This window comes from Phaseolus vulgaris, chromosome 8, assembly GCF_051622355.1.
Source record: "Phaseolus vulgaris cultivar YP4 chromosome 8, ASM5162235v1, whole genome shotgun sequence".
Lineage (NCBI taxonomy): Eukaryota > Viridiplantae > Streptophyta > Magnoliopsida > Fabales > Fabaceae > Phaseolus > Phaseolus vulgaris.
Window position 1 is genome coordinate 1312730 of NC_143505.1, and position 24836 is coordinate 1337565.

Genomic DNA, 24836 nt, shown 5'->3' on the forward strand with positions numbered 1-24836 from the left:
ATCATTTTGGAATTGGATGTGTGTTATTGCAGCTTCCCTACTCTAAGGTGCATCTACCAAGCGTTGTTGAGATTCTTCAATTAAAAGAAAAAACTCTAATAAAGCTTTTGTAAGGGATGGAAAATCGTGGCAAAATGACCAAAAATAATATAGTAAAATCATTTATGTAATGCTATATAAATCTTATCTCTGACATACATTAAATAAAGCTTATCTAACATGTATCGAGAAACAAATATACAATTTGAATGACTTTATTCATTTTTTCACATGACCTGCAATATAACATGATAAAAGATAGAAAAAATTTCAGGCCATTTTTGGAAATGAAGATTGATACTGTCATGACATGTGGTTTGAGCTGTCGTTCATAATGTTGACAATTATTAAAATAGATGTTACTTTCATCAAGTAATAAGGTGTAAATCACTGGTAGTCCAAAACTGGACTAGTAAAACCAGAACTGAAGTTGGAGACCATGACTGTGTGCTACACAAGTGAAGATTAAGGAGTGTCATCTCAGTACTCGAAAGTGTATAACACTAAACATAAGTTGATTTTATCACTTAAATGACTTGTTAATTTTAGACTTATAAGTTGATGAATTGCATCCCCTCAAATATCTAAAAAAAATCTCCGTTTTAGAAACTAATGTATCAACATTTTATATTTTCGTGAACTAAAATGATGTACGCTAGATGCATATACTAAAGCGAAAATTATAGAATACTGCAAGAAATTGTGAAAGCTCACAATGCCAGACATAGACATACATACAACTGATTGTCAAATTTGCACACGTAACAGGAATATACACACTCTCCTCTCTCCCATGTAATAACCTCTATTCAACTTCATACATAGTATAGATGGGATGGGTTACCACCCACAAAATTGACATGACAACCCTAATACTGGATGGAATCTCTTAAAAGATTCACTAAGGAAGATGGTTTGCAAGGAATTTAACAAAGGTGACAGGACATCAGCAAATTGTGATGGAAAGAATGACACTGAACCACGAAAAGACATCTTCATTCATAAACAAAACAATCAAGTTCCTACAAGAAGCATCAGCTAAAACTTGCCAATTTTAAAAAGTCTTCTAAACTATCAAGCTTGCCAATCACTCACTATGAACAGATTACATATCTACCACAGTTCTGAACTTTCAAGAAGAAAATTGAACTCAAGACAGAATTATCACTTCATCCTTTCCGTAAATACGTTGAAGCTCCCGAGTAGCAGCTTGGTATGATGCTGATAAGGAGGGAAACAGATTAGAAGTAGAAAGATTGAGGAATTTGTGTTGAATATATCTGAGCATATGGATAATTGAAGCACAGTCATGGTCATCCAGGTGTTCTTAACAATAACCAGGCAAACTGAAAACTCTTGTTACCTTTCCATATTCGAAAGTTCTTTTGGTTGATGGTAGAGCCAGTCACATTTTGAATTGCATCAAAAAGCATCTCCTGAGGAGTGTTTTTCAGCTCTTGAACAACAGCATATATAGTTTTTCCATTCTCAAAGTATATGTGATTATTGGGGTGTTTTGTCTTGGCACCAGCATGACGCTCAAACTCATATGCATTAAGAGCCTTCATGATAAAATTTAACATATGAGCACAATCACTTCGGTTATGCAGATTATCAGAACGTAAGTGATTTGAAATGCGAACCTTTGACTGCTTGCAGTCGTCACATGAACACAAATACCCTGTTCCTTTTATGATTCCTTTAAGACTTTTCTGCCACGCATTTTCTTGAAAATGTTATATAAGTAATATAAAGTACAAAAACTGAAATGAAGTTAGATAAAATTAAAACAGACTTTACCTCCCGTGACCATGAAACATATTTCACCTGAACACCATCAAAAATACCGGTTGACAGTAAACTTTTGACATTTGAAGGGAAGTTGTTCGTAGGAGCCTTCTTGGTTGTTGTCTTAGGCTCTTTGTTCTTAACAACAGTATCATTTTTAGTATTGAGCTTTGGAATGCTATTTACAAGTGATTCAGTGTTTGTTTCACTCAAATCATTCTGACTATCCAAACCTTGAGCTGAGTTCTGGTTTCCTATCAACAGATCATAGCCACTAATGATTCCACCAGAGGGATTTGCTTCAGGGTCATCATGAAAACCTCCAAAAGATATGGTACTGCTCTGACCCTTATGGTGATTTTGACCAACGGGTAAAGAACTAGAATCTCCTCTGTCATATGATGGAACTGTTGATGCAATATTTGAATCCACCTTATCATATGTTGGACCCATTGATATTAAATGATCGGTACCCTTGTCATAAGGAGCAACAGTAATGAAATTCTCTCCTGATTTACCAAAGGTTGGGCCAATTGATATAAAGCTCTCATGCCCCTTGGAATATGAGGTGCCCAGAGATATTAAATTCCCATCTTCTTTCTCATATGATTGACCCATTGATATGAAATTCCCATCTCCCTTGTCAAAGGGCTGACCCATTGATAAGATACTTTCATCTCCCTTGCCATAATTGTGACCCATCAACATAAAGCCCCCATCCCCTTTATTGAAGTTGTGAGCCACTGAAAGAAGATTGTCATCAGTCTTACTACTTATTCTAGACCCCATACCAATGGTGTTGTCATTTCTATGGTTATAAGTAGGACCCAACGAAATATTGCCATCATTCTTGTTGTAGCCAGCACCTACTGAAATTGTACTATTATCTTCCCTGCTATAGGAGTGCCCCATGGCTGCAGAAGGCATGCAATTGTCAGAATCTCTAACTTGATTAACTTTAACTTTTCTGATGCCACCAAAATTGAGACATGATGATGGGTCTGCAATGGAATGAGATATTGACAATCCCACCGAAGGATCATTACCATATTGGTGCTCAAAATCCTTCCTTCCCATGTTCATATTTCCACTAACAATAGATGGCACATTCTTATCAACCAAATTCACAGTCCTAGCAAGATCAGATCCAAAAAGTCGGTCAGAAAATTGACCCATGACAGAGTGAAATCCTGAACTGGTGTCCCATTGGGAAACATTCACATGTGAAACTCCCGAAATTGGCCTACCACTAACATCTTCAACTGCTTGTTTCTTGTTGCTGACTATTTCAGGTTCACCTGTATCCATAAACCACTGATGACTACGCTTGGGTTCAATTCTGGAAGAATTTTCATATCCCACATTTTCTTCAGCCATGCAGCCAGCATCCCGTGGCATCCAAAAACTTTTATGTTGGTAGGACTGCAGAATTCCACAACTTAGAATGCTTATCTTATTTGAAAGAAATTGCAGTATTGAAAAAAATACTGAGTGTTGAAGAAACACAAGGCAAAGATCATGGCAGAAATTTCTATTTAACTTTTAATATAGCATCTATGGTATCCCTAAAACAAATTCATCATCAAGATCATTCAAACAGAACACCAGATTGATTATCACAAACATAATACATTTTCAATATAGGAATTTTCTAAACACTAAGAAAATATAAAAATAAAAAATAAAAAATTCAAACACGCTACAACCTAAAAGCCTAAATATCACTGATCTTCCAGCTGAGAAACCTTATTATCGGATCATGGATGCAGAAAATGCTTTGCTGTTCAGGACCTCTACAAACAGTCATTCATATCCTTTCAACACAATTTTGAGCATTGCATCTTATGGACATGAGCTGCTACTTTTTCTTTGTTTATTCATTAATGAAAAATGTATTAAGAGAGAAGATGTAAGATCCACCACTAAATGGGAATGTGTCTGGGCCAATGGAGTGGGAGGTACAAGAGTACAAGGGAGAAACAAATTCTGTATAATCCAAGACAGTTAGAGGAAAGAGAATTTGTTATGGGGAGGCAGCAGCAGCATACACATATACAATTTAGTGGAGAGTGGCCAATGGAGACATTTGGTTTTGTAAAGCTGAGGATTACAGATGAGGCTTGGGATCTCTCAGCAAGAAGCAACAGTCCTCACGAGGACAGACCCTGTGGTTCTCAGTCCCTATGTAATTGCATATATTCATTTTTCTGTGATGATATTGACAATCCCTGAGTTTTGCTCCAATTTATATTTTATCATCTGGTTGTCAGACCATCATGATGCCCTGAGGAGTCTCATGCAGAAGCACTGGAAAAAAGGATGGGTGAGATATGCAGCAAGCTGGGGCAGGCTCACTCCACAATATTAAAAATATAATCCATACAGAATACTGGTCAGGGCAAATCTTTACGTGAATCATATTGAAGCGTCCCCTTTAAATATCAGTAATAAATGGTTGCATCAGTAAATTTGTCTGTATTTTAGTTTCGATTATTGGCTTCTCTTGTTTATATCAATCAGTTTACTTGTTAGATGCATTCCATGCCAATATACTTTATATATTCATTGTTATATTTACAGGTTTTTTCATTTGAAATGCTCATAAAGATAGCAGAGAAGCATAGCAATTTTTCTTTCAGAAAAACAAAATTTGAGAGATAACAGTGAAATAGCCACCAGGTGGGATAAGGTATCCCTCAAAAATGAAAAATAAAAGCCAAAAAACACAAAGTGGCTAAGACATGCAGCAAAGCCGCCCAGCAACAAGAACAATAAATAACCCATATGTACCAACATATTCACTTTCTTGTTAGAGCCCGTTCTCTCATGAACAAATCACCACAAACAAATTTCAATCATCTTTCAATAGGTTCTATTACAATTATCCCTTGAAAACACTTGTTCCTAATCTTACATTTTCTGGTATGTTTACTTGTATATCTCATTGTTCTAATAATTAATTTTTGGAATGTGTTGAAACTTTCCACTACCCAAATTCACTAACAAAGTTTGAAGAGAGGTGTGGTGCATTTTCATATAGCAGCCCAAAGAGCCCACAATTACAGCCAAAATAGTGGTTGTACCAGTGGTATAGTGAGGCTCTCCAAAGATCCATTTTTGCCTTATAAGCAAGGTCGATTTTGGAGGCAAAGCTGAAATTTCCTCGCCCTTTTTAAAATTTAAAAAATCTCTAATTGGATGTAGTTTTCTGTACCTTTGTCTTTGAACCCTCAACCTTTCTATTATTTTTTCTGAGCAACACCCATTTTCATTTTTATTTAATATTGAAGACGTCATGTATTTGAAATATGAATGTCATTTGAATTGTTTGTTTCCTTGACATTTAATGTTATTTACTTGGATGTTCTGCGTAAAATCACCTTTTATGGTTAATTGTAAATTTGTCAGTGTTATCAAATTTAATTAAGATTAAAATATTTTAAGTAATTCATATCGGTTTGGGTTGGTTAGGTTCTTACCAAAGTTGTTAAGAACCCTAACCAAACCTATGTGTTTGCATTTGTTGAAATCGAGTGTCCAGGTCAAATAAAAAAAAACAAGAATCCTCAATGAAAGAAGGCAGGATGTGACGTAAGAAAAGAGTAAAAGGATTCTGGAGTTGGTATCCATGGCATTCAAGAGAGAGAGGTCAGATTTGGTTTTACCCTTTTAGGTGTTTAGGACTTTGTGTTAAGGGAGCATAGATTGGATAGAGATTTTAAGCTGGTGGTAAGCAGATGCTGTGACAGTAGAGAAGGGAATTGACAGTGGATTTATGATAGTATATCACGTTTGGTTTGGATTGGTTATTTAAAAAAATTAAATTCTTCGACCCAAGAAGCAAACCAAACCAATTTCTTGCTATTGGTTTGGTTTGATTGGGTTCATGGGTTAATTCAGAACCATGGTCACCCCTTATAATGACACCTTGCACTATAAAACACTAGATAGAAACATTATCAAAATGACATCTGGAATTCATCAAACAGATTGCACAAAATGTTGACATTTTAGAGTGTATAGATACATTCAAAATATCTGGTTACAGCAGCAACAAAGTGTTGTTTTGCTTCCCTCAACTCACCAGATAAGCTATAATACGAGGCTCAAGTTCTTTATTCTGATAACAACGCCATGTTAACAATTGTATGAGTCATTAAAACTGAGTTTCATAGGAGTATCTTATAAAATCCCCGCTACTAAATCACCCCCGTTTAACAATTTGAGTAAACCAATAAATCAAGTGCATAAAATTCCAAAAGGAATACATAAATTTCAAGTATCTTTACATAATTTAAAGAAAACACAGCAAGAGTATTATACAAACAATCATGCAAAACCAGACAACCACAAAAACACATATCAGACCCCGATTTTACATGCAAACAGTCTATCAGAATCTTGAACCTACCATTTCTCTCCTTGATGTTTCAAAAAAAAAGTATAATCCGACTCAACAATTCACGGTGTCACCACTCAGAGAGTAATGCAAATCACCACGTCCAATACAGCGACGCACCATAAAACCCTGTGAACTCGATCAACTGCATCACAAAAATCAAAAAGAGGATCAACTCATCAAATCGAAATCTACTATGTTGATCCAACTAATATATGCAAAATAAAATAAAATCAGCAAAAATAAAAAACCTAAAATGAGAAAACGGATTGAATCTGCTATCGCTAGGGTTTATGGAAGAGGTTTTGAAAACGGAAACAGAACCTCCATAGACTTATCTTACGATGCTGGTGCTTCTCCGTTGATAGCTATAACGTTTCGTTTCACTTCGAAACGAAGTGTTTTTTGGGATTTAGGAATAATGAGGTTTAGAGAATGTGAGAGGGTGGATCAGAGATATAGTGCGGGAATATGTAGGGTTGCCCAATTCATCATGTTATATCTACCCTACACGTGTGTACCTGTGATGTTTCCATCTTTGGAGAATCTGAACTGTGCTGAGTTGCTCGAAGGCATGAATACTCTGCAGAGAGTGCAGAGATAACTGATCAGGTAGTGTCTGATTCTGCCACGTGGAGCTTGTTTGTAGGTTGGATGTTTGTGTCAAATTCTCGTGCTAGTGACGTGGCATTGTGTGATTGGCACATCCTGAAGGAACACATGCACCCGTGAAAATTTCTCATTTGAGTCCTGAAATTGAAGTGTGAGAGTAGTCATGTAGCACAAATTCCAACATCAGGAAACTGATACGTCTGTCTTATAATCTTTACGAAGTATAATACTACCTGTAGAATTATAAATTATAATAAAAATTATTTTATTTTTAATAGAAAAATATTTTTTATAATTAATTCAAAAGAATTTTTTTTAAATTGTGTTAGAATTATAAAAAATTTAATAAATATTTTTTGAATTTGATACTTTATCAATACATATCCGTATAGTACTAGTGTCACTGATTATGTCCCTAGGTCTGTCTGAGTTTCATAGGAGATAAGTGTTTTATTTTAATTTTTATAAAAGAGTCAATATTTTGGGTTTAGTGATTGAAAATTATATGTTTAATAAATAAAATAAATATTTCTCAAGTAGGATTTTATATTAATATTTAATTATAATTATTATTGGTATAAGTATAAAATTTATTATAAAAACTAATAATTGTTATATAATATATAAAATGTTTTGTCATGTTGAAAATATGATACAATGAAGATTTATGTATTATATCATTAATTTATAATGAAATGTGTAAGGTTAACGGTGAGATCATTTATTGAGTAATTGAGTAAAATTAATGTAGTTTTAGTTTCAAATAATATGTGTGTTTTCAATAAACAAATATAAGGAAATATTCAAAAAAATAAAAATAATAATACGTATTAATGTCAATAAAGCATAAGTGATAATATTTATAATTAATTTTTCTCAATTAAAAATTTATAAATAATAATTGTACATAGTTAAAGTTAAAGTTACAATCAATTGAAAAGGTATAAACTAAGTCAAATGACAAGAATTTACTCAGCACTCTTGTGTTTGGTTGATAAATATTTGAAATCATAACAAATTCTATCTGAAATGAATTTTAAATTATTCATTAGACTCTAAACCTAATTCAATTATATAAAACCAATTTATAAGATAATGTTTGCACTCATTTATATATTATGAAATGTCTTAATCTTTATTCCATATATAGATCTCCAATATGATTAACGATGAATCATGATATTTATAGAACAATATTATAAATAAATAACTGAGATAAAACAAAGAAAAAAAAGAAAGACGAATAATTGAGATAAAACAAAGAAGACAAAAAAAGGAAGATAAAGCAGATGAGAAATAATATTTCTTTTATTCTCTTTTCCTTACTTAAATCAAGGTAAAGAGTTTGATTTATACAAACATTATACTCATTTTAAGTCTAGTTAAAGAGATATAATGTAAAATAAAAGCCAATAGAGAGTATAATAGGAAAAGACAAATCGAAGATCAGACATAAATATAAAACGAAACAACTAAGAATCAGAAAAGACAAAATTAATATTAAGTTTCTTTTAGAAACCTTGTATCTGTAACTTTTCTTAAACAATGTAATCAAATTTCTCATTTATCCATTAACATGGACCTGGACATAATTTGTTAGAACACTATTGAGTTGACAAAGATAGGGAAAACAAAGGTATAAAGTTGAAAATGAAAGATTAGAAAAGTTGTGTGAAAAGGTGTAGAAAATTGACAGAAAAAAGAGGTAGAATAGTTGAAGAGATGAAGTATGGGTGACAGAGAATAAGGTATAAATTGGTGAATGAATATAGTTGGAAGTTGAAAGATTAAGGAAACAAATTGTGATCCAAATCCAAAGAACCTAATGGATTAGGATGAATGAGGCCCATTGACTTGTGTGGTCAAGATCATACTTTGGTCAATTAACAGTGTTAATAACAAATGGGAAACAACCCTAATGCCAACATTTTTTCCCACACCTTATCTTCTTACCAACAATTTCTAGTTCTAATTCTACAAATGCACATTAATTCATAAAACTTTAATAAAATTATATATTAAACTTTATATGATTATAATTAGTAACTTTGTCATATTGTCTTGTTTTCTTTACTACAGTATTATACAATTATTTTTATATTTTTAATATTTTTTTACAATACTTTTTGTATAGCTTTCATTGTCATTATAATTTATATTTTTAATATTTTTTCTTTTTTAAGTAGTTTTGTTTGTGTTGATCTAACCATTTAAGTTGTTTTTCAATATTTTTCATTGTGTTCTAAAATAAAATATTTTTTGTTCAATTAAGTTATGCATGGATCATGACATTTTTCTTTGTGCAACTTCTTCTTCTATTAACAACTTTTTTAGTATTTTTTATTTATTTTTCATTACACCAATATTAATTTTTTTGTTGCTAACAACTAAATCTACTAAGATGTTAAGGCAAAGATTAATGAGATGCTTGTCATCTTAAATAGAATTTTCTCCTTCTTAATTGATGTTTTATAATTCAACTTATGTAAGAAATTGTGTTTAATATAATCATTGGGAGAAGTTTGTATACCATTATCATTAATAAAAAAAAAAGTTTTGAGACCATTAAGAATAGATATGAAGAAAAATAATTTATTCATTAAGGAGAGCGTTTATTATTTTTATTATTTTCCTTTATGATTTTTATTACTTTCCTCCATAATTCATTAAGGAGAGTGTTTAGAATTTTTTATTTTTTTTTTAATTTTTTTTTCATGTAATGTTATTAATTTATCTTTTGTATTCTATCCTACTATAATGAACAACCAAATAAACTCTTCCACTTAAAAATAGATAAACTTTATTAATATTATTTATGTTTTTAAAGCACTTGCACGTATAAGCTTAATTCTAAAATGTGTTGAATGTTATACACTCCTTTATTCTAAAAGAAAAAACATGTCAATGGTTTTTTTTTAAAAAAAATAAAGAAAAATAATCCACGTTACACATGTATAACATCCATTAATATAGATATTTTGTGTTTAGTATTTATTAAATTAATATAGATATAGTATCTTTATACTAATTTTTAATAATAAATATATATAGTATTTTTTAATAAATTTGTGAGTAAATTAAAAATTAATAATGTACTTAAAAGAGTGGTGTTGATATTTTTTTTTAATTATATATATATATATATATCAAATTTATATTTTATTATTAATTTTTTAAGAAACCAAATTCATGGTTAACTATGTTAATTGTGTAAATGGTATGACATTTATAAATTTATCATATTGCATGACATTTATAAATTACATGACAATTTACTATATATAACTATTATATTAGGTTGGCTATGTTTTTCATAATATATTACTTAGATGTGTCTTACTCATATTTATTTAATTAAATTTTAATATTAAATATAATATATATAATGAAAAATATAAAAATTTCTCCAAATTTTTCTATTAACATTTTTAAAAAATTAAAATTAGTTTCTTCATAAATTAAAATTAATTGTATATAGTAATTGATTAAAAATATATAGTATACTTTGCTTAAAAAACAATCATACTGAAATATGATTTTCACTCTAAAACATAACTTTTAAAGTATTGAGATTAAAAAGATTGATACTTTTTACAAATTGCAATATTGAAAAAAATATTGAGTGTTGAAGAAACAAAAGACAACTTTCCAACATCAAATGAGTAAGTATATTTACATCTTAAAAAAAATTAACTTTCAATAAAATTACTGTATAATCTATTGAATTATTGACATGGGAAAATTTAAAAGCCATGAAAGTCATTGTAATATGCTATAAACTTATAATTTATTACAAGTCAATAATTGACATTATTTGTGATAATCAAGTCACTTCTTATGTTCTATCTAAATTATTCTTTTTATGAAATAACTAAATGCATAAAGTTCTCATTATATCAAAGAGTTAGGACTACTAATAAGAATTGATTAAAACAAAAAAAAAATGATATAAAATCAAATTTTAAAATATTTACGTATATTAAACCGTAGTTGTGAGAATGTTTCAATAAATCTCTCAACAAATATTTGTAGAGAAACAAAGAAACAAAATTAAATTTAGTAAAAAATTAATATAGAAAACTTCTATGATTAATTGATTTTGTTTAAATAAAATTTTATAAAAAACACTTTTAGAAGAAAAATATAAAATAAAATAACTCTGTTAATAAACTAATTTATAAAAAAAAATAGTATTAGCTTCTACAAACTCTAATCCTAAATTTATGTATAAGTTTATTGCAATTTATGAAAAAATAACAAATACCCTATACAGTAAAAATTGCTACCAAGACTGGTTTTATAATTTACAGTAAATATACATTCCAACTTCAAAATTAGAATATTATAACAACTAAATCAGTTAATATTATAGCTTAATATAGAACAAATTAGCTTAATTGCCAAAAAAGTATTGGCTACAAGAATTTATAAACCACCACTCCATTAGAATTAAAACTTCTCAAATCAAGATTAATTTCAGGAAAATATACCTCTTAAACACATTTTTATTATAAATTTTTTAAATAAAGAGTGGCGAAAAAAACAAAAAGGAGAGACAAAACGGGATTTACAAATATGAAATAATTATTATGTCTTCATTTTTCGTTCAGTTTTTCAGTTTGATATATTAACTACATATAAATTTACGATAAAAAAAATAATTAAAATGAATAATTTCTTTTATATATAATTATATATAGGTATAGATAATTATAAAATTAGTTTTATACTCTGTTAAATAGTATTAAAATTAAAATGTATGTCTCAAATATTTTAAGGCGGCATATCTTTATTTGAAAATATATGATTTTCACTTAAAATAATAGGATTACTTAAACACATAAAAGTTTTCATACTTTTATTCCATTATAATTTTTCTATTTAATTTTGTGATAATCATATTAATGTTTTAGTAAAAAAATTAAAATAAATTATGAATTTTGTAACTTTTAAATAAATAAGGGCTCAAACTCTCTCAATTGGCAATTAAATTAAATATTTAAAGATCATGTTTGTGTATATTCTTTGTTAATGAAAAATTTCCCAAATAAATATGCTCTATAAGAACCTTTTAATTTTTGATAAAAATATTTTGAAAAGAAACATATTTATAGGACATCATTGTGACTGGGTTTTCACATATTGCTAGCTTTAAAAGACTTTGACTCAAGTTTATATGATTCTCCTTTGGTTTGTAAAACATTTTCCTATTCTCTTGTGGTTTCATGGACTTATTCTCTTGTGGTTCCTTGGACTCCTTATAGTAGATGGAGAAATTTCAAAGTTTATAATATTTATAGGGAAATGAATCATTATGCAAATCTCTTAACTAACTTGGAAATTGAAAATAAACTTGATTTTCTTTGTCATTCTACCATGCCTCTTAAATTTTTTTCATAGTAGGTTTCAATTATATCTATAATTTTTTATATTTTTTTATTAAATTTATTTATGTGATAATAGATGATTAGTGAATTCTGAAATATCAAAATTCTGATTCATAATAATTCCTAACACTACAAGAAAATCATGAAATAGAAATCAATTTGTAGAAACGAAATAATTAGTTGCAATAGTAACTAAATTAGAGACCATTAATTTTAAAAACTAAAAAAAAATTAGTTTCTAAATTAGTTTTTATTATTTTTTATTATTGTTAAATAATTTCTAAATTAGTACCTAATTAGCAACAAAAGTTTTTGCTACCAAATTTAGAAACTAAATAATTGGTAGTTAAAATCTTAGTTGCTAATTAAATACCCATTTAGAAACTATTTAACAATAATAAAAAATAATATAAACTAATTTAGAAACTAATTTTTTTAATTTCTATTTTAGTTTATATTGTAACTAATTATTTTGGTATCTAAAAATTGATTTCTATTTCATGATTTTCTGTAGCGTAGAATGAATTTCTTTATTAAAAAGAATAGGATAATATATATATTAAAATGCGAACACAGCTATTGACACTTGAATGTGAAAACTTACTTTAAATAGATTATTAAATAAAGAAAATATTGGTTTATATTAATAAATAATTCTGGCTTCCGTACAAATGATTTTATTTATTTAGTTTAATATGAAATTTATTTGAACGTGGAGCACGATTTCTAGATGTTTGGAATTCAGCGTTAACGTGCACTGTTCCTTCCTACTCTTCTCTGTTGCTTCCTTTTTCATACTTTTCCCCACACTTTGCCCTAAGAATTTTCCACCACAGTTTGAACAGTTTTAATAACAGTAGTGCCGCCCAATGTCTCGTTTGGCTCAGCAAATCTGTCACGCTTACGCACCCGCACCAAACTCCTTTCACACCAAACAACCCCTTAGTAACGAACCCTAATCTTCTTACTTCACCACATCCCAATTAATTGCTTTGATTGCTGCACCACTCACACTTCCTTATTCCACAAGCTATCAAAGTCACAACACCAACATTATTCATGTCACACACAACACAAATGTTCAACACACATTAAAATAACAATAAATTTTTTCTATCTTCAACCATATGCTAAAATTTTATTGCTTAAAGTTATTTTCAGATCTTAATCCAAAAAAAAAGTCAACTATTGTTAGAGTAGTGTTCAACACTCTCAAGCTACCAAACCTAGAACAACCCTTTATAAATACCAAGCCCTTTTAGTCTCCTAGAGTTCCATTCCAATACCCTTTTCCCTTTTCATACATAATCCATTGAAACCAGGCCACCCCATTTCTCAAGTTTCTGTTTTTTCTGCGATCATGAAGAGAGAAAGAGAGGTTGACAGTGTAAGCATGGCGAATTGTTTGATGTTGCTCTCTCGTGGAGGTGAATTTGAGGCCTCATATTCAAGCTCTTCTTCCATGAGCAACCGTGTGTTTGAGTGCAAGACATGCAATAGACAGTTCCCTTCTTTTCAAGCACTTGGTGGGCACAGGGCTAGTCACAAGAAACCTAGGTTGATGGCAAGTGAAGGAGAATTGCTTCATGATTCACCTGCAAAGCCTAAGACTCATGAGTGTTCTATTTGTGGATTGGAGTTTGCTATAGGGCAAGCCTTGGGAGGGCACATGAGGAGACACAGAGTTGCAAATTTGAACAATTCCACCACCAGTAGTAGTGGTGGGAGCAGTGTTGATTCTTCAAGCAAGAACAACAAGAGAGTTTTGGTTTTGGATTTGAATTTGACACCCTTTGAGAATGATTTGGAGTTTTTGAAGATCAGAAAACCAACTACTTTGGTTGATTATTTGTATTAGTTCATCTGTTAATTATACTCAGGGAGGTGTAGTTGTGTATCATACATAGATGATGAATGTTTTGTTTTTTAATCTATGATCTATATACTTGTTTATCATACTGTATGAAAAATCGTTCATTTATTGGGCAGAATAATAAGAACCTCATGATATTCTGAGAGAGAAAAAAAAGGATTATTTTGATTATTTTTTTTTCAATTGAAGGTTTGGTTTTTCATTCACTTCTAAATTCTTATTCGTTTTAGTTTGGTGATGGAATTTATTTTTGACAAAGTTAATATTTTGAGTAGATGTCTGAAAGATGTTCTATTGTTAGATTATCATTGGTTTATTTATATATGGGTTTGATTACTCTTAAAATGATTAATATGTATATATTATTTATTATAGATAAAAAACAAATTGATATGATGAAAGATATTCTTTATACTCATAAATAGGATTCATCTTTCTTATCTTTTATCTTTTTTGTTTTAGTTTGTGAAATATCATTTCGATTGTTATGAGTTATTTTGATATAGTAAAATTTTAAGAAGTATCAAATGTTTTTTAGAAAATATTTCGATAGTAAACTACCATTTTTTTTTATCTCGATTTTAAAAATGATAATTATTAGAATACTTTATATGATTTTTTTAAATACATGCAATTAAAGAATTATACCAAGAATTCTTATAATGTTCTAATTATGTTTTTTTTTTTTTTTTACATTTTAAAATAAAAATAATTCTAAATCCTTAGTATAAAAATTGCAAGCAAAACATAAATCTAATTTAAGCGATAAATGATAAATGATCTAAACATGTATTTGTTGATTTTCTAAAACGTTTGGTACGAAGTTAAGCTCATTGAATTCAGTTACTTGCAAAATATTTAATCAACTTGTTTAAGGGAATTGTATTGTGTAGTTGTCTTAGTTATCAAATACTTAATTAAAAAATCTCTCAATAAGTGGAAAGCTAATCCAAATATTAATTCTAACAGTTGAAAAAAAATCTTATCTTAATTCCCAAATACTTATATATATAATTAACTTTCTAAACAATAGAGATTATATAAATATACACATTATATTAAATTAATAAACTCCCGGTATGTATGTACCCAATTAATAGTTGCTGTTCGGGTCACGGAGTTGGTCTTTAAATTTTAAGTCGTTTTTTAGCTAATTGTGACAAGATAAACCTCGACGGGGTACAAATATCTAAATTTCATATTTTTAGATACTTTTTCAGACCTATTGCCGATACTAAGTAGCAGCCAAAAATTTGTATCCATTTTTCATGATATTATGCTTGGGTCAGATATATAATAACGAATTCGTCAGATTCCATTGTGTCTTCCACAATGGAATTTGATAAGTGAGATTTCAGATAATTGTTTCCATAATCTTCTTCTGTCCGAAGAAATGACTCATCGAAATAATGAGTTATTATTGATATCGACACATCTGAGATCGCTAAATGTTCAGGAGTTCTTCTATTCAATCATTTTCCTTCTTCTTGTTGCTAGATATCTCGCATCTTCTCTTTGTTTGACGATTTTTTTTTAGATGTATGTCTTGTTTACTTTGTAAGAGGGTTGAACCACCTTTATTATATCTTTTGTTGATAAAAATATAAAATTAATTTCTTATTGTAGGTGTACATAAAGTGTAGAAGAAATTTGGAAATACGTAGTGGCGTGCAGTGGAAATACATTAATTTGCAGCTGCCATCTAGAAGTTGGAATTGATTATAGTTTAATGAATTTGTTTGATTCACACTATTGATTTTGATTTGAATACTTGTACAGGTGTTGGTAGATAGAGTTGGTTGAGTAAGCGTACAAGAGGAACACAAACGTTGGACCAAACACATAGTAAAACCATGTGCTTCTTAAGTGCTTATTGGTCTCATAAGTGCTTCTTAAGTTGTCCAAATACTTTGACTTTTTGTGGATAATATTGACGATGGTGACAACTTTTGACACTACTACAAGCTACACCAGTTACAAACACCACCAAGTAATAATCTGTAAATAATATGCAACTTTCTTTAATTTCCACCATACAAATCACAAACCTTGTTAACCTCAACTCAATGTAAAAGTTTTTTAATTCGATTAGAGATAAAAACGTGCAAACTTTATCTTAAAAGCTAATTTTATAAGGTTATTTTTTTCTCAACAATGAATAAATTAAATAATTTAAGACGCTTCAGGAGTGTTTCAACCCTTATACAAAAAATTAAGACCACACTCCTACCCTTTATATAGTTACCTCATATTGCATCAAACTCAAAAAGCAACTGCTCGAAACTACACTAAACTCCTAAGAAATAGTCTTAGAGACAACCTAATATCAAGAAAAAAACTTATAAGGTTGAGTTAGGTTTTTAAAGTGGTTGGAGATCTTACATTGACTAAAAAGATTTTAGAAGCATGGATAACAATTTTTTTACCATATGGTTGCGAGAGGGTATCGGTCAAGATCGTTGACTGAATATCCCTCGGACATGGTCCTTACATGCATCTCTTAACACAATAATTAATATAATCACTCTACGAAATTCACCTAAAATCTAAAGTTAACCCAAAAATCTACCTTAATCTCCGTCCAATGTTCGAGATCCATTACAACCATGTAAATAAGCACATTAAAGAACATTTATTACACTCAACTACCTTAAACCGATCACTAACTTAAACATTAGTGTACCTTTTATAAGTATACCACTCAAAGACTGCACGACATTCCTAACCATAATCAACAACAGTTCAATAAATTTAAGGGAGGATCGAAACTTTTTCAATGTATAATTTCTAATTATTTTGTAAGGTTTAACAATTTTTAATCATAGACTTTTGAAAAATGTTTAATCAAAATTCTGATGATGTTTTTGTTATAATTAGTGATAGTTTAATAACGTTTTATGTGGAATTGGATGGCAAAAAAGTGACGTATATAATGTGGTTGGCAAAGTTTACTTGGTTAATAAGAAAATGTAGAGTGTTTGGTTATGGTGGTGTGTAATTAAGAACAGTAGACTTTGATGATCAGAGTCATCATCTTTATCGCCATCATCCATCACCTCATAGTAACTGTCAAACTTTCTCATTTCCAATTTCTAACTTCATCGTTTTGCTTAGTCAAGTCGCATTCCAGACTTTGATTCAGAAATTTAAGTAGCTACAGAAGTTTCATATTTTTACAAACCCTAGCAAATAATGACTGAGTGAAGAAAAAGGTTTTTCTTGGATGCTTCATTAAAAAAATGTTGATATTAAATGAGCACAATGTGTGGGAACTATTATATTAATTCCATAACTGCCTCAACATCATAGTCAAACACCAATTAAGAAATTGTGAGTCATTAATTATCTAACCGTGTCGGCTTGTTAAGATCTAGATCTTCCAATTAAAAAACTCATTCTCAACTTTTCTACCTCATCAACCACACGTTACTTTCATTAAATAACTCAGCTTAATTATTTTAAATCAATAATACCACTAATTCATTACATTTATTTATCTAAATACTTGAAATTACCATTTATATGTGTGACTGTATAGATTGAGAGACCCATATAGTATCTGTGACTGGATGTACAATTGTTAACGTGCCGGTAATTTTTAAATTTTCTTAAGTCTCATTCTTTCAATGTTGATGCTCGATCGAGGTACTTATGATTGCACTCCGACATTCAAGTTAGTGCTTTAATTTACGTGTTATTATGTTGTTGTTGTTGTTTGTTTACTTATTTTGTTATTTTATGTTGCTTGACTCGGGCGATCAGTCATCAAGACCAAGACATGATCGTCTGGTACCAACCGATACAATATGAATCAAACACTCATTAGTTTTGGTTTAGACTTAATTTGATATGTTTGAATTTTGAAACTAAATTTTATATATTTTAAGGGAGATTTTTAAAGTTATGATTTAGGTTGCCTCAATTGAATTTAATGTTTTATACATTTTTTAATAAGCACAAGGTTTTATAATATTATGCATTAATAATAATGTTTTATATACTAGTGTTTATAACAGTATTTGTTTTTTTATTTTAAAGTTAAATATGTTTTTCGTTTTTATACTATAATAAGAAATTGGTTTCCGTTATTAATCCAAACTTTACACCATTTAGGTATTTATAATATTGAAATGATTAGAATTAATCATTTTGTATGTGAAATTGGTTTAATTTGAGGTTTCACTTTAACAACTCATTGAAAGTAGTTAAAGTGAAATTTGTTCAATTCATTGTTGTGTTGATTGCAGATTAATGTCCACTGTAACTACTTCCAATGGATTGTTGAAGTGAAATCTCAGATTAAACCAATTTCACATAAAAAAAAATTTATTACAGACATTTTCATACTAAAATTTGAAAGAAAAAAAACCGAAAATCAATTTTGTGTTATAATAGAAGGACGAAAAACATATTTAACTCTTTATTTTATAAATACAAAATATTGCAATAAAAGAATCAAAGTAATCCAATCTTATTCATATAGGTCTAAATAACTTTAGGTTTTAATGAATAATTGAACAAAAGTTTAAGTCAAACATGCATAAAGATAAACTCGTCCCATTCCTTCATCAATCACCCATAGTTTTTGGCTTGACTTGTGTGGATTATACAACATTGATCATGTAAGAAAAAGGTTGAAAAATGAAACACGAGATTAGGGTAAACTATTCCAATTCTTGAAATAGTGTGCATATATGTATCTAGTGTATAAGGAAGTAGTTGGCTTGCAAAATCTGTGTTGGTCTAATTAAGTAGTTTGGTCTAACTTTTGCTACTATATATACTAGTAAATCACCTAAAACAAATTATACTATAATAGGTTTCACAAAAGCTACCACTAATATTAATCCTATGATGTCGTGTGTTGAAAAATACATGCATTTCTCAATGAAAATTCATTTTGTGCAAGCTGTTATTTACTTGACCCTTATCAGATCCACATGTGTGTTAAGGAAACGTATAAATCTTGGATGAACAAAAGAATTTTGCATCTTTATCTTCTTCCAATATTGTATTTCTGTGTTTTTTTTTATTGAGAATGAATAAATTAAATTATTTAGAGTGTTTAAGAAATATTTTAGCCCAATATATAGTAGGAATACCAACTTTGTCAACAGATAGTTTTTTAAAAATTAAAGAAACGTTGTACGAATGAATTGTTTTAAGAAAGATATGCATAATTTTTTACTATTAATGTGTGTCAAAGTTCAAATTAATATTAAAATGTAGAAAATTAAAAATATGAAGATCGCATAAAAACAACATTACAACAAAATTATTAAATAAAAACTAATTTTAGAGACAAAAATAATTAGTTTCTTAGATATTATCTCATAGAGTCAAAGAATTAGTGGTATTTAAATTAGTTTTTATGATTGATAAATAATTTTTAAATTGGTATCTAATTAGTTATCAAGTTTTAGCTACCAATTTAAAAATTATTTTTCAATAATAAAAACTAATTTAGATACTAGTCATTTTTTTACTCTCTAAAATATTATATAATTTAGTTAATATAACAATTTATTATTTTTTCTCTAAAATTAATTTTTATTAATTATTTTATAGCACAGAACATGTGGAAAAAGATAAATGTTTTCATTTATTTTTAGCAATATCTTCAATATATAGCTTTTTGTTACCTTCTCTTTTTATAAGTTTGAAGTATCATGACTATTATGTTTAGATTTTGAATTTAAAGTAGTCTTTTTTATTTTTTTTATATAAGTTTATTTATGATTCATTAATACTAAGTTTCCCTAATATATTTCTTTAAAGAATCAACACTAATATCTAACTAACCTTTCTTTAAACCACTAAAAAATATATTTTTATATAAATAGAAACACACAACTTAAAAAATAAATTCTCTCATTTTTCTTATTGCATGGCCTTTTTCCATCTTAACTAAATTAATTTTAGATATGAAATTTATATTAATAAATTATAATTTTGTTATTAAATTATCTTTATTTGATTTAAATTATGTTAAAGTAAGCAAAAAAATCTTAATATTACAATAGTTTAATTTCTTATTTAATACGAGTCTTTTTTTTTTCAATTATAACAAACATAATCAATAAGTTGAAACATCTCATTATTCTATCAATGATTTTAAAGTTTCAAATTCATAATCTATTGTGTTCATTTTGAAATTTTCTTAAAAAAGTCAATAAGGATATTAAAGCTACTCAATGTTGATATATCTAATAATTATTTAGAAATATATGAGATTGTTTATACATCTAGTAATTAAAGACTTGCTTGGATAAGAAGAAATAGAATAAAGAGGGGAAAAAATGTAAAATAACAGCATATTTTCTTTTATTCTATTGAAAAAGTAAAAAATATTGACTTTTAAAAACAAAAAATAAGGAACATTCTTTTTTTTTTCAATTCAAATTTCAATTGTTAGTCTCCTTCTTCATTTTTTTTTTCTCCACGTACCAACCCGACTATGATTATTATTCAATATTTGAAATTGCTCCCTTCTTTCGTACCTGAAAAAACGATAAATATGTTTATTTCATGTTTAATTATAAATTAAAAAAATATAAAAATATTATAATTGAACATATTCAGAAAACTTTTATATAAAAATAACATACTCAATAAGTAAATAATTATAGGTGATAAAGATGGAAACCTCTATTTGTGGTAGTTGATTATAAGGATATTGATAGGATAATTTGGGACTGCTGAATTATATTGTTTTTTTTTATGTATCATTGATAATTGGTTTGTTGATATGTAGAGTCGGATGAATTTCTATTGGTCCGGTGTTGAACATGATGATCTTGACCATTTTATGTATAAGGGTTGAGATATTTCTGAAGTGTCTCATTTTATTTTATTTATTTATTATTGATAGAAAACAATAAAAACCTGTATATATAAATAAAAATTATTTCCATCTAGCCTGTTCTTAAAATTCTTTATGAATAAATATAGTCTACTTATGTATCGTTTTTGTTAATATATGGATTTTGGTATAATCCTTCCATATTTTTGTATTTTTTTAATAATATTTTTTTAAGGTGATGTCAAATGATTGTTGTTATTTGAGGTGTTAGCCTAGCTGAGATATCAAGTTGTCACTACAAGAAAATTATGAAATAGAAACCAATTTTTAGATACCAAAATAATTAGTTGCAATAGTAACTAAATTAGAGTCCATTTTAGAAACTAAAACAAAAATTGGTTTCTATTACTGTTAAATAGTTTCTAAATTGGTATCTAATTAGCAACCAAGGTTTTAAAAACCAAATTTAGAAACTAAATAATTGGTAGTTTTACACAAATAAAAACTTTTATTTAGAAACAAATAAAAATAAATAAAAGTTCTTTTAAGTAAAAGTTGAATTTTATTTAGTCAAATATTGTGTGAATGCTTAATATTATATGCATGCATCTACAACCAAAGACCACGTGTTACTATTAGAATTAGGACAATGTATTCCCATTTTTGTCTTTTATATAAGTTTTTCATTTATTTATCGTATTCTTGTTTATTTAATTTCAATTGTTTTCCACAATTCAAGTTTTATATATTTTCTTTGAATCTCAATTTGAACACTGTAATTGTAAATCTATTTCTAATCTTTTTTAAGACTAATAACTTATTATTTGAATTACAAAATGAATAATAAATTGAAAGCATTACCATAAGTGAAGGTCAAAGTGGTTAGTGTGGAGGCTTCAAACCTAATTAAATTATATACCTAAACCGTTTTGAATGAGAAAACAAAAACATGTTCATGAGACATATACTTTTAAATATGATGAGAGAAAAAACAATAAGTTTCAAATAAAAAAGAAATTATACCAACATTTATTTTTTTCAAATTACGTAAAAAAAAATCAAATTTTACACAAAACATATTTTTTTAAAATAATATTACATTTTACACCTATTTTAATATATATATATATATATATATCTTAAATTTTAAAAACATTATACTTGCACTTTTTTTTTACAATAGAAGATACTAGTGCAATAAGAAGAAGAAGAAAAAATATAAGTGTATTTTGAATTTTTTTTAGATATCATTATAGTGAATACGATAATGCAAAAACATACTAATTGATTTAATTGATTCAATTCCCTATTTATACACTACTAGAAAATCATTGAATAGAAATCAATTTTAAAAATAAAAAATAATTAATTTCTATAATGACTAAATTAGATACTATTTTAAAGACTAAAAAAATTATTGATTTTTAAATTAGTTTCTATTATTAATAAATAGTGTCTAAACTGATATCTAATTACCTACCAAGGTTTTAACTACAAATTATTTAAATTATAAATTTGGTAGAAAAACAATATTATTTTTTGCAATATGTAAATGTTATAATGAAGTTAGTTTTTTTTATATAGGTTGAGTACTCTTGTTATTCTCATTTATTATATTTTTTATTATAAAAAAAAATATACTTTGACCACACTTATAATGCACCTATTGAATGGGCATTGTTAATAAATTGATTTTGATATATATCACATACCATTAATGTTGACTTTTATTAGTGTTTTCATGGTTATAGTTGTTGTTCACATTCAAATACATTTTTTTTTCTATAATCTTAAAGTGTGAAGAGCCTAATTACATTTACAATGCTATTAACTATTCTTTGCTTGACAATTTTTTTTACTTATTATGCTGATTCAACTTCAATAATATACTTATATGTTTTTTTATCTAAATTTTGACTGTTTTTATTTATTTTTTGGCAAATATAATTAACCTTGATGAAGATACAATTAGGTTAAAATATGTTGTATAATTATATTAATCCAAAATTCACGATAGAGAAAATAATTTATACATTAACAATAAAAAATGCAATTATTATGTGCGGTAATTTGATATTTTTTTATAATAACTGTTTTAAAAGTTATATTTGTATATTAAACATGGAAACCAAACATGAAAAAAAACTTTAAAAAAATTAAAATAAATTAATTTTATCATTCACAAGTGAATTTTCGGTAATTTAATTTACTTAAAATTTTATTACTCGCTTTTGTTATTGAGTTTGATTAGACATACACAGATTTTTTTATTCTATTTTGATCCCATGGTTCTCTCTTCATAGATAAATCTCTAATTTATATCAATAATTATATTTTCAAAGTATCACAAATCATCCACTTCTATTATATCTTTTAATATATATTATCATGGTACATTATTAAGACAATGAAGTTTGAACAAACTACAAACTTTTTCTTCCTACACCTCCATACCTTACCTTCTTGTGCCACTCCCATACTAAATATGAAAATACCATTTTATCCTTTTCTTTCACCTCCTTGGATTTGAAATAATAAGCCTATGGATTATGTAATCCGGAATCCAGAAGTTAATTTCAAATTTAGAAAAGACTTCCGAATTATGTAATCCGGAAGCTAATAACACATCTGAAAAAAAGACTTCTGGATTACATAATGTGGAAGCTAATCTTAAGTATAGAAAAGACTTCCGGATTATGTAATCCGGAAGCTAATCACAAAAGACTTCCGGATTACATAATCCGGAAGCTAATTTTGAATCTAGAAAAAGACTTCCGGAATATTGAAAAGGGTATTTTTTGGAATAAGAAAAATTTATAGGGGTGGCACAAGAAGGTATGGAGGTGCAGGAAGAAGCAACCCAAACTATACTTTATGCAAAAAAAGAAACCCAACAAAATGAACAGAGAATTGGGCTTAGCTGCTTATGGGCTGAGTCCACTTACACGAAGCAGAAGCCTCCAAGTTCAACACCGTTAAAAATAGGGGCTTTTACTTTATGTACCCCTACTATTATTAACTGCATCCCTACTAATAACATAAAAAGACTAAAATAACCTCTATTTCCTTGCACTACACCACAACTAAGAACACATGAAAAAATTTCAGAACAAAGTTTTCAAAATATATGAAATGAGTTTTTTGAAATGATTTTTCTTACAACTCGTTATCTCTTTTTTTCTTCCTTTATGATCTTTTTTCACCTCCATAAATTTTCATATTTTAAAAAATGTCCTTATGTAATATTCTGGATTACGTAATTTGAAAGTTTTTTTTTTAAATTCGTAATTAGTTTCTGGATTATATAATCCAGAAGTATTTTTTCAAATACGTTTTCGGATTACATAACCCAAAAGCTACTCTATGGGAGTGACACAAAAAGAATAAAAAGATATTTTTCCGTTTTGTATGGGGTGTCAGAAGAACATATGGAAGTGCAGGAAGAAACAATCGAAGGAGGGATATTTTAGTTTTTTTATTGTTAATAGTGGGGTGCAGTTAGTAATGATGTGATGGGGTGCAGGAAGCAAAAGCTACAAAGTGATAAGGGAACCCATTACAGATTGTCACGTTATTATATTAGTTTGGCCCTGGGAAACGTGGTTTGAAAACTAAGGCAATTGCTTCCTGCACCATATCACTGCACCCGATCTTAGCGGAAAAGACGAAACTGTCCTTAAAAAAAATTTCCAAAATATGTGTTCTGGATATTTTTTTCCGGAACGAAATTTTATATTACGGATTTTTTTATCCAGAATTGATTTTTTATTTTTGTTTCTGGATTTTTATTTCCGAAACACAATTATTTATTTTCCGGATTTTTTTTTTCCAGAATGTATTATTTTTCAATTCCAGATTTTTTTTTCCGAAATAGAATTTTAATTTTGGTTTCCGGATTTTTACTTCCGAAACTCAATAATTACTTCCGGATTTATT

The 24836-nt window shown here is 28.1% G+C and overlaps 2 protein-coding genes across 5 annotated transcripts; one reads left to right on the forward strand and one right to left on the reverse strand.

Moving 5' to 3' along the window:
* Positions 1–1014: 1014 nt before the first annotated feature.
* LOC137823864 (N-lysine methyltransferase) lies at positions 1015–6843 on the reverse strand. Of its 4 annotated transcripts, none has more exons than XM_068629173.2 (7): positions 6551–6682; positions 6239–6371; positions 3876–4134; positions 1840–3249; positions 1683–1751; positions 1403–1601; positions 1015–1260 (listed from the first exon to the last, which is right to left on the reverse strand). In XM_068629173.2, exons 4-7 carry the CDS (start codon positions 3223–3225, stop codon positions 1190–1192), a joined length of 1725 nt encoding a protein of 574 aa, XP_068485274.1. In that variant the 5' UTR covers positions 3226–3249; positions 3876–4134; positions 6239–6371; positions 6551–6682; the 3' UTR covers positions 1015–1189. The 4 variants fall into 4 exon arrangements, with proteins under 4 accessions (XP_068485274.1, XP_068485271.1, XP_068485273.1 ...); XM_068629170.1 differs by having other exon boundaries at positions 6478–6656; XM_068629172.1 differs by lacking the exon at positions 3876–4134 and having other exon boundaries at positions 6551–6843.
* Positions 6844–13483: 6640 nt separating this feature from the next.
* LOC137823865 (zinc finger protein ZAT18) lies at positions 13484–14195 on the forward strand. The gene has a single exon (XM_068629174.2). The coding sequence runs from the start codon at positions 13586–13588 to the stop codon at positions 14081–14083; it is 498 nt and encodes a 165-aa protein (XP_068485275.1). The 5' UTR covers positions 13484–13585; the 3' UTR covers positions 14084–14195.
* The last annotated feature ends 10641 nt before the right edge of the window (positions 14196–24836 follow it).

Coding starts and splice junctions, on each gene's coding strand:
- LOC137823864 (XM_068629172.1), bottom strand. Junction 1,602..1,682: donor ACGACTGCAAGCAGTCAAAG/GTTCGCATTTCA, acceptor TTTATCATGAAG/GCTCTTAATGCATATGAGTT. Junction 1,261..1,402: donor GAACTTTCGAATATGGAAAG/GTAACAAGAGTT, acceptor CCTCCTTATCAG/CATCATACCAAGCTGCTACT.
- LOC137823865 (XM_068629174.2), top strand. CDS start 13,586: ATGAAGAGAGAAAGAGAGGTTGACAGTGTAAGCATGGCGAATTGTTTG.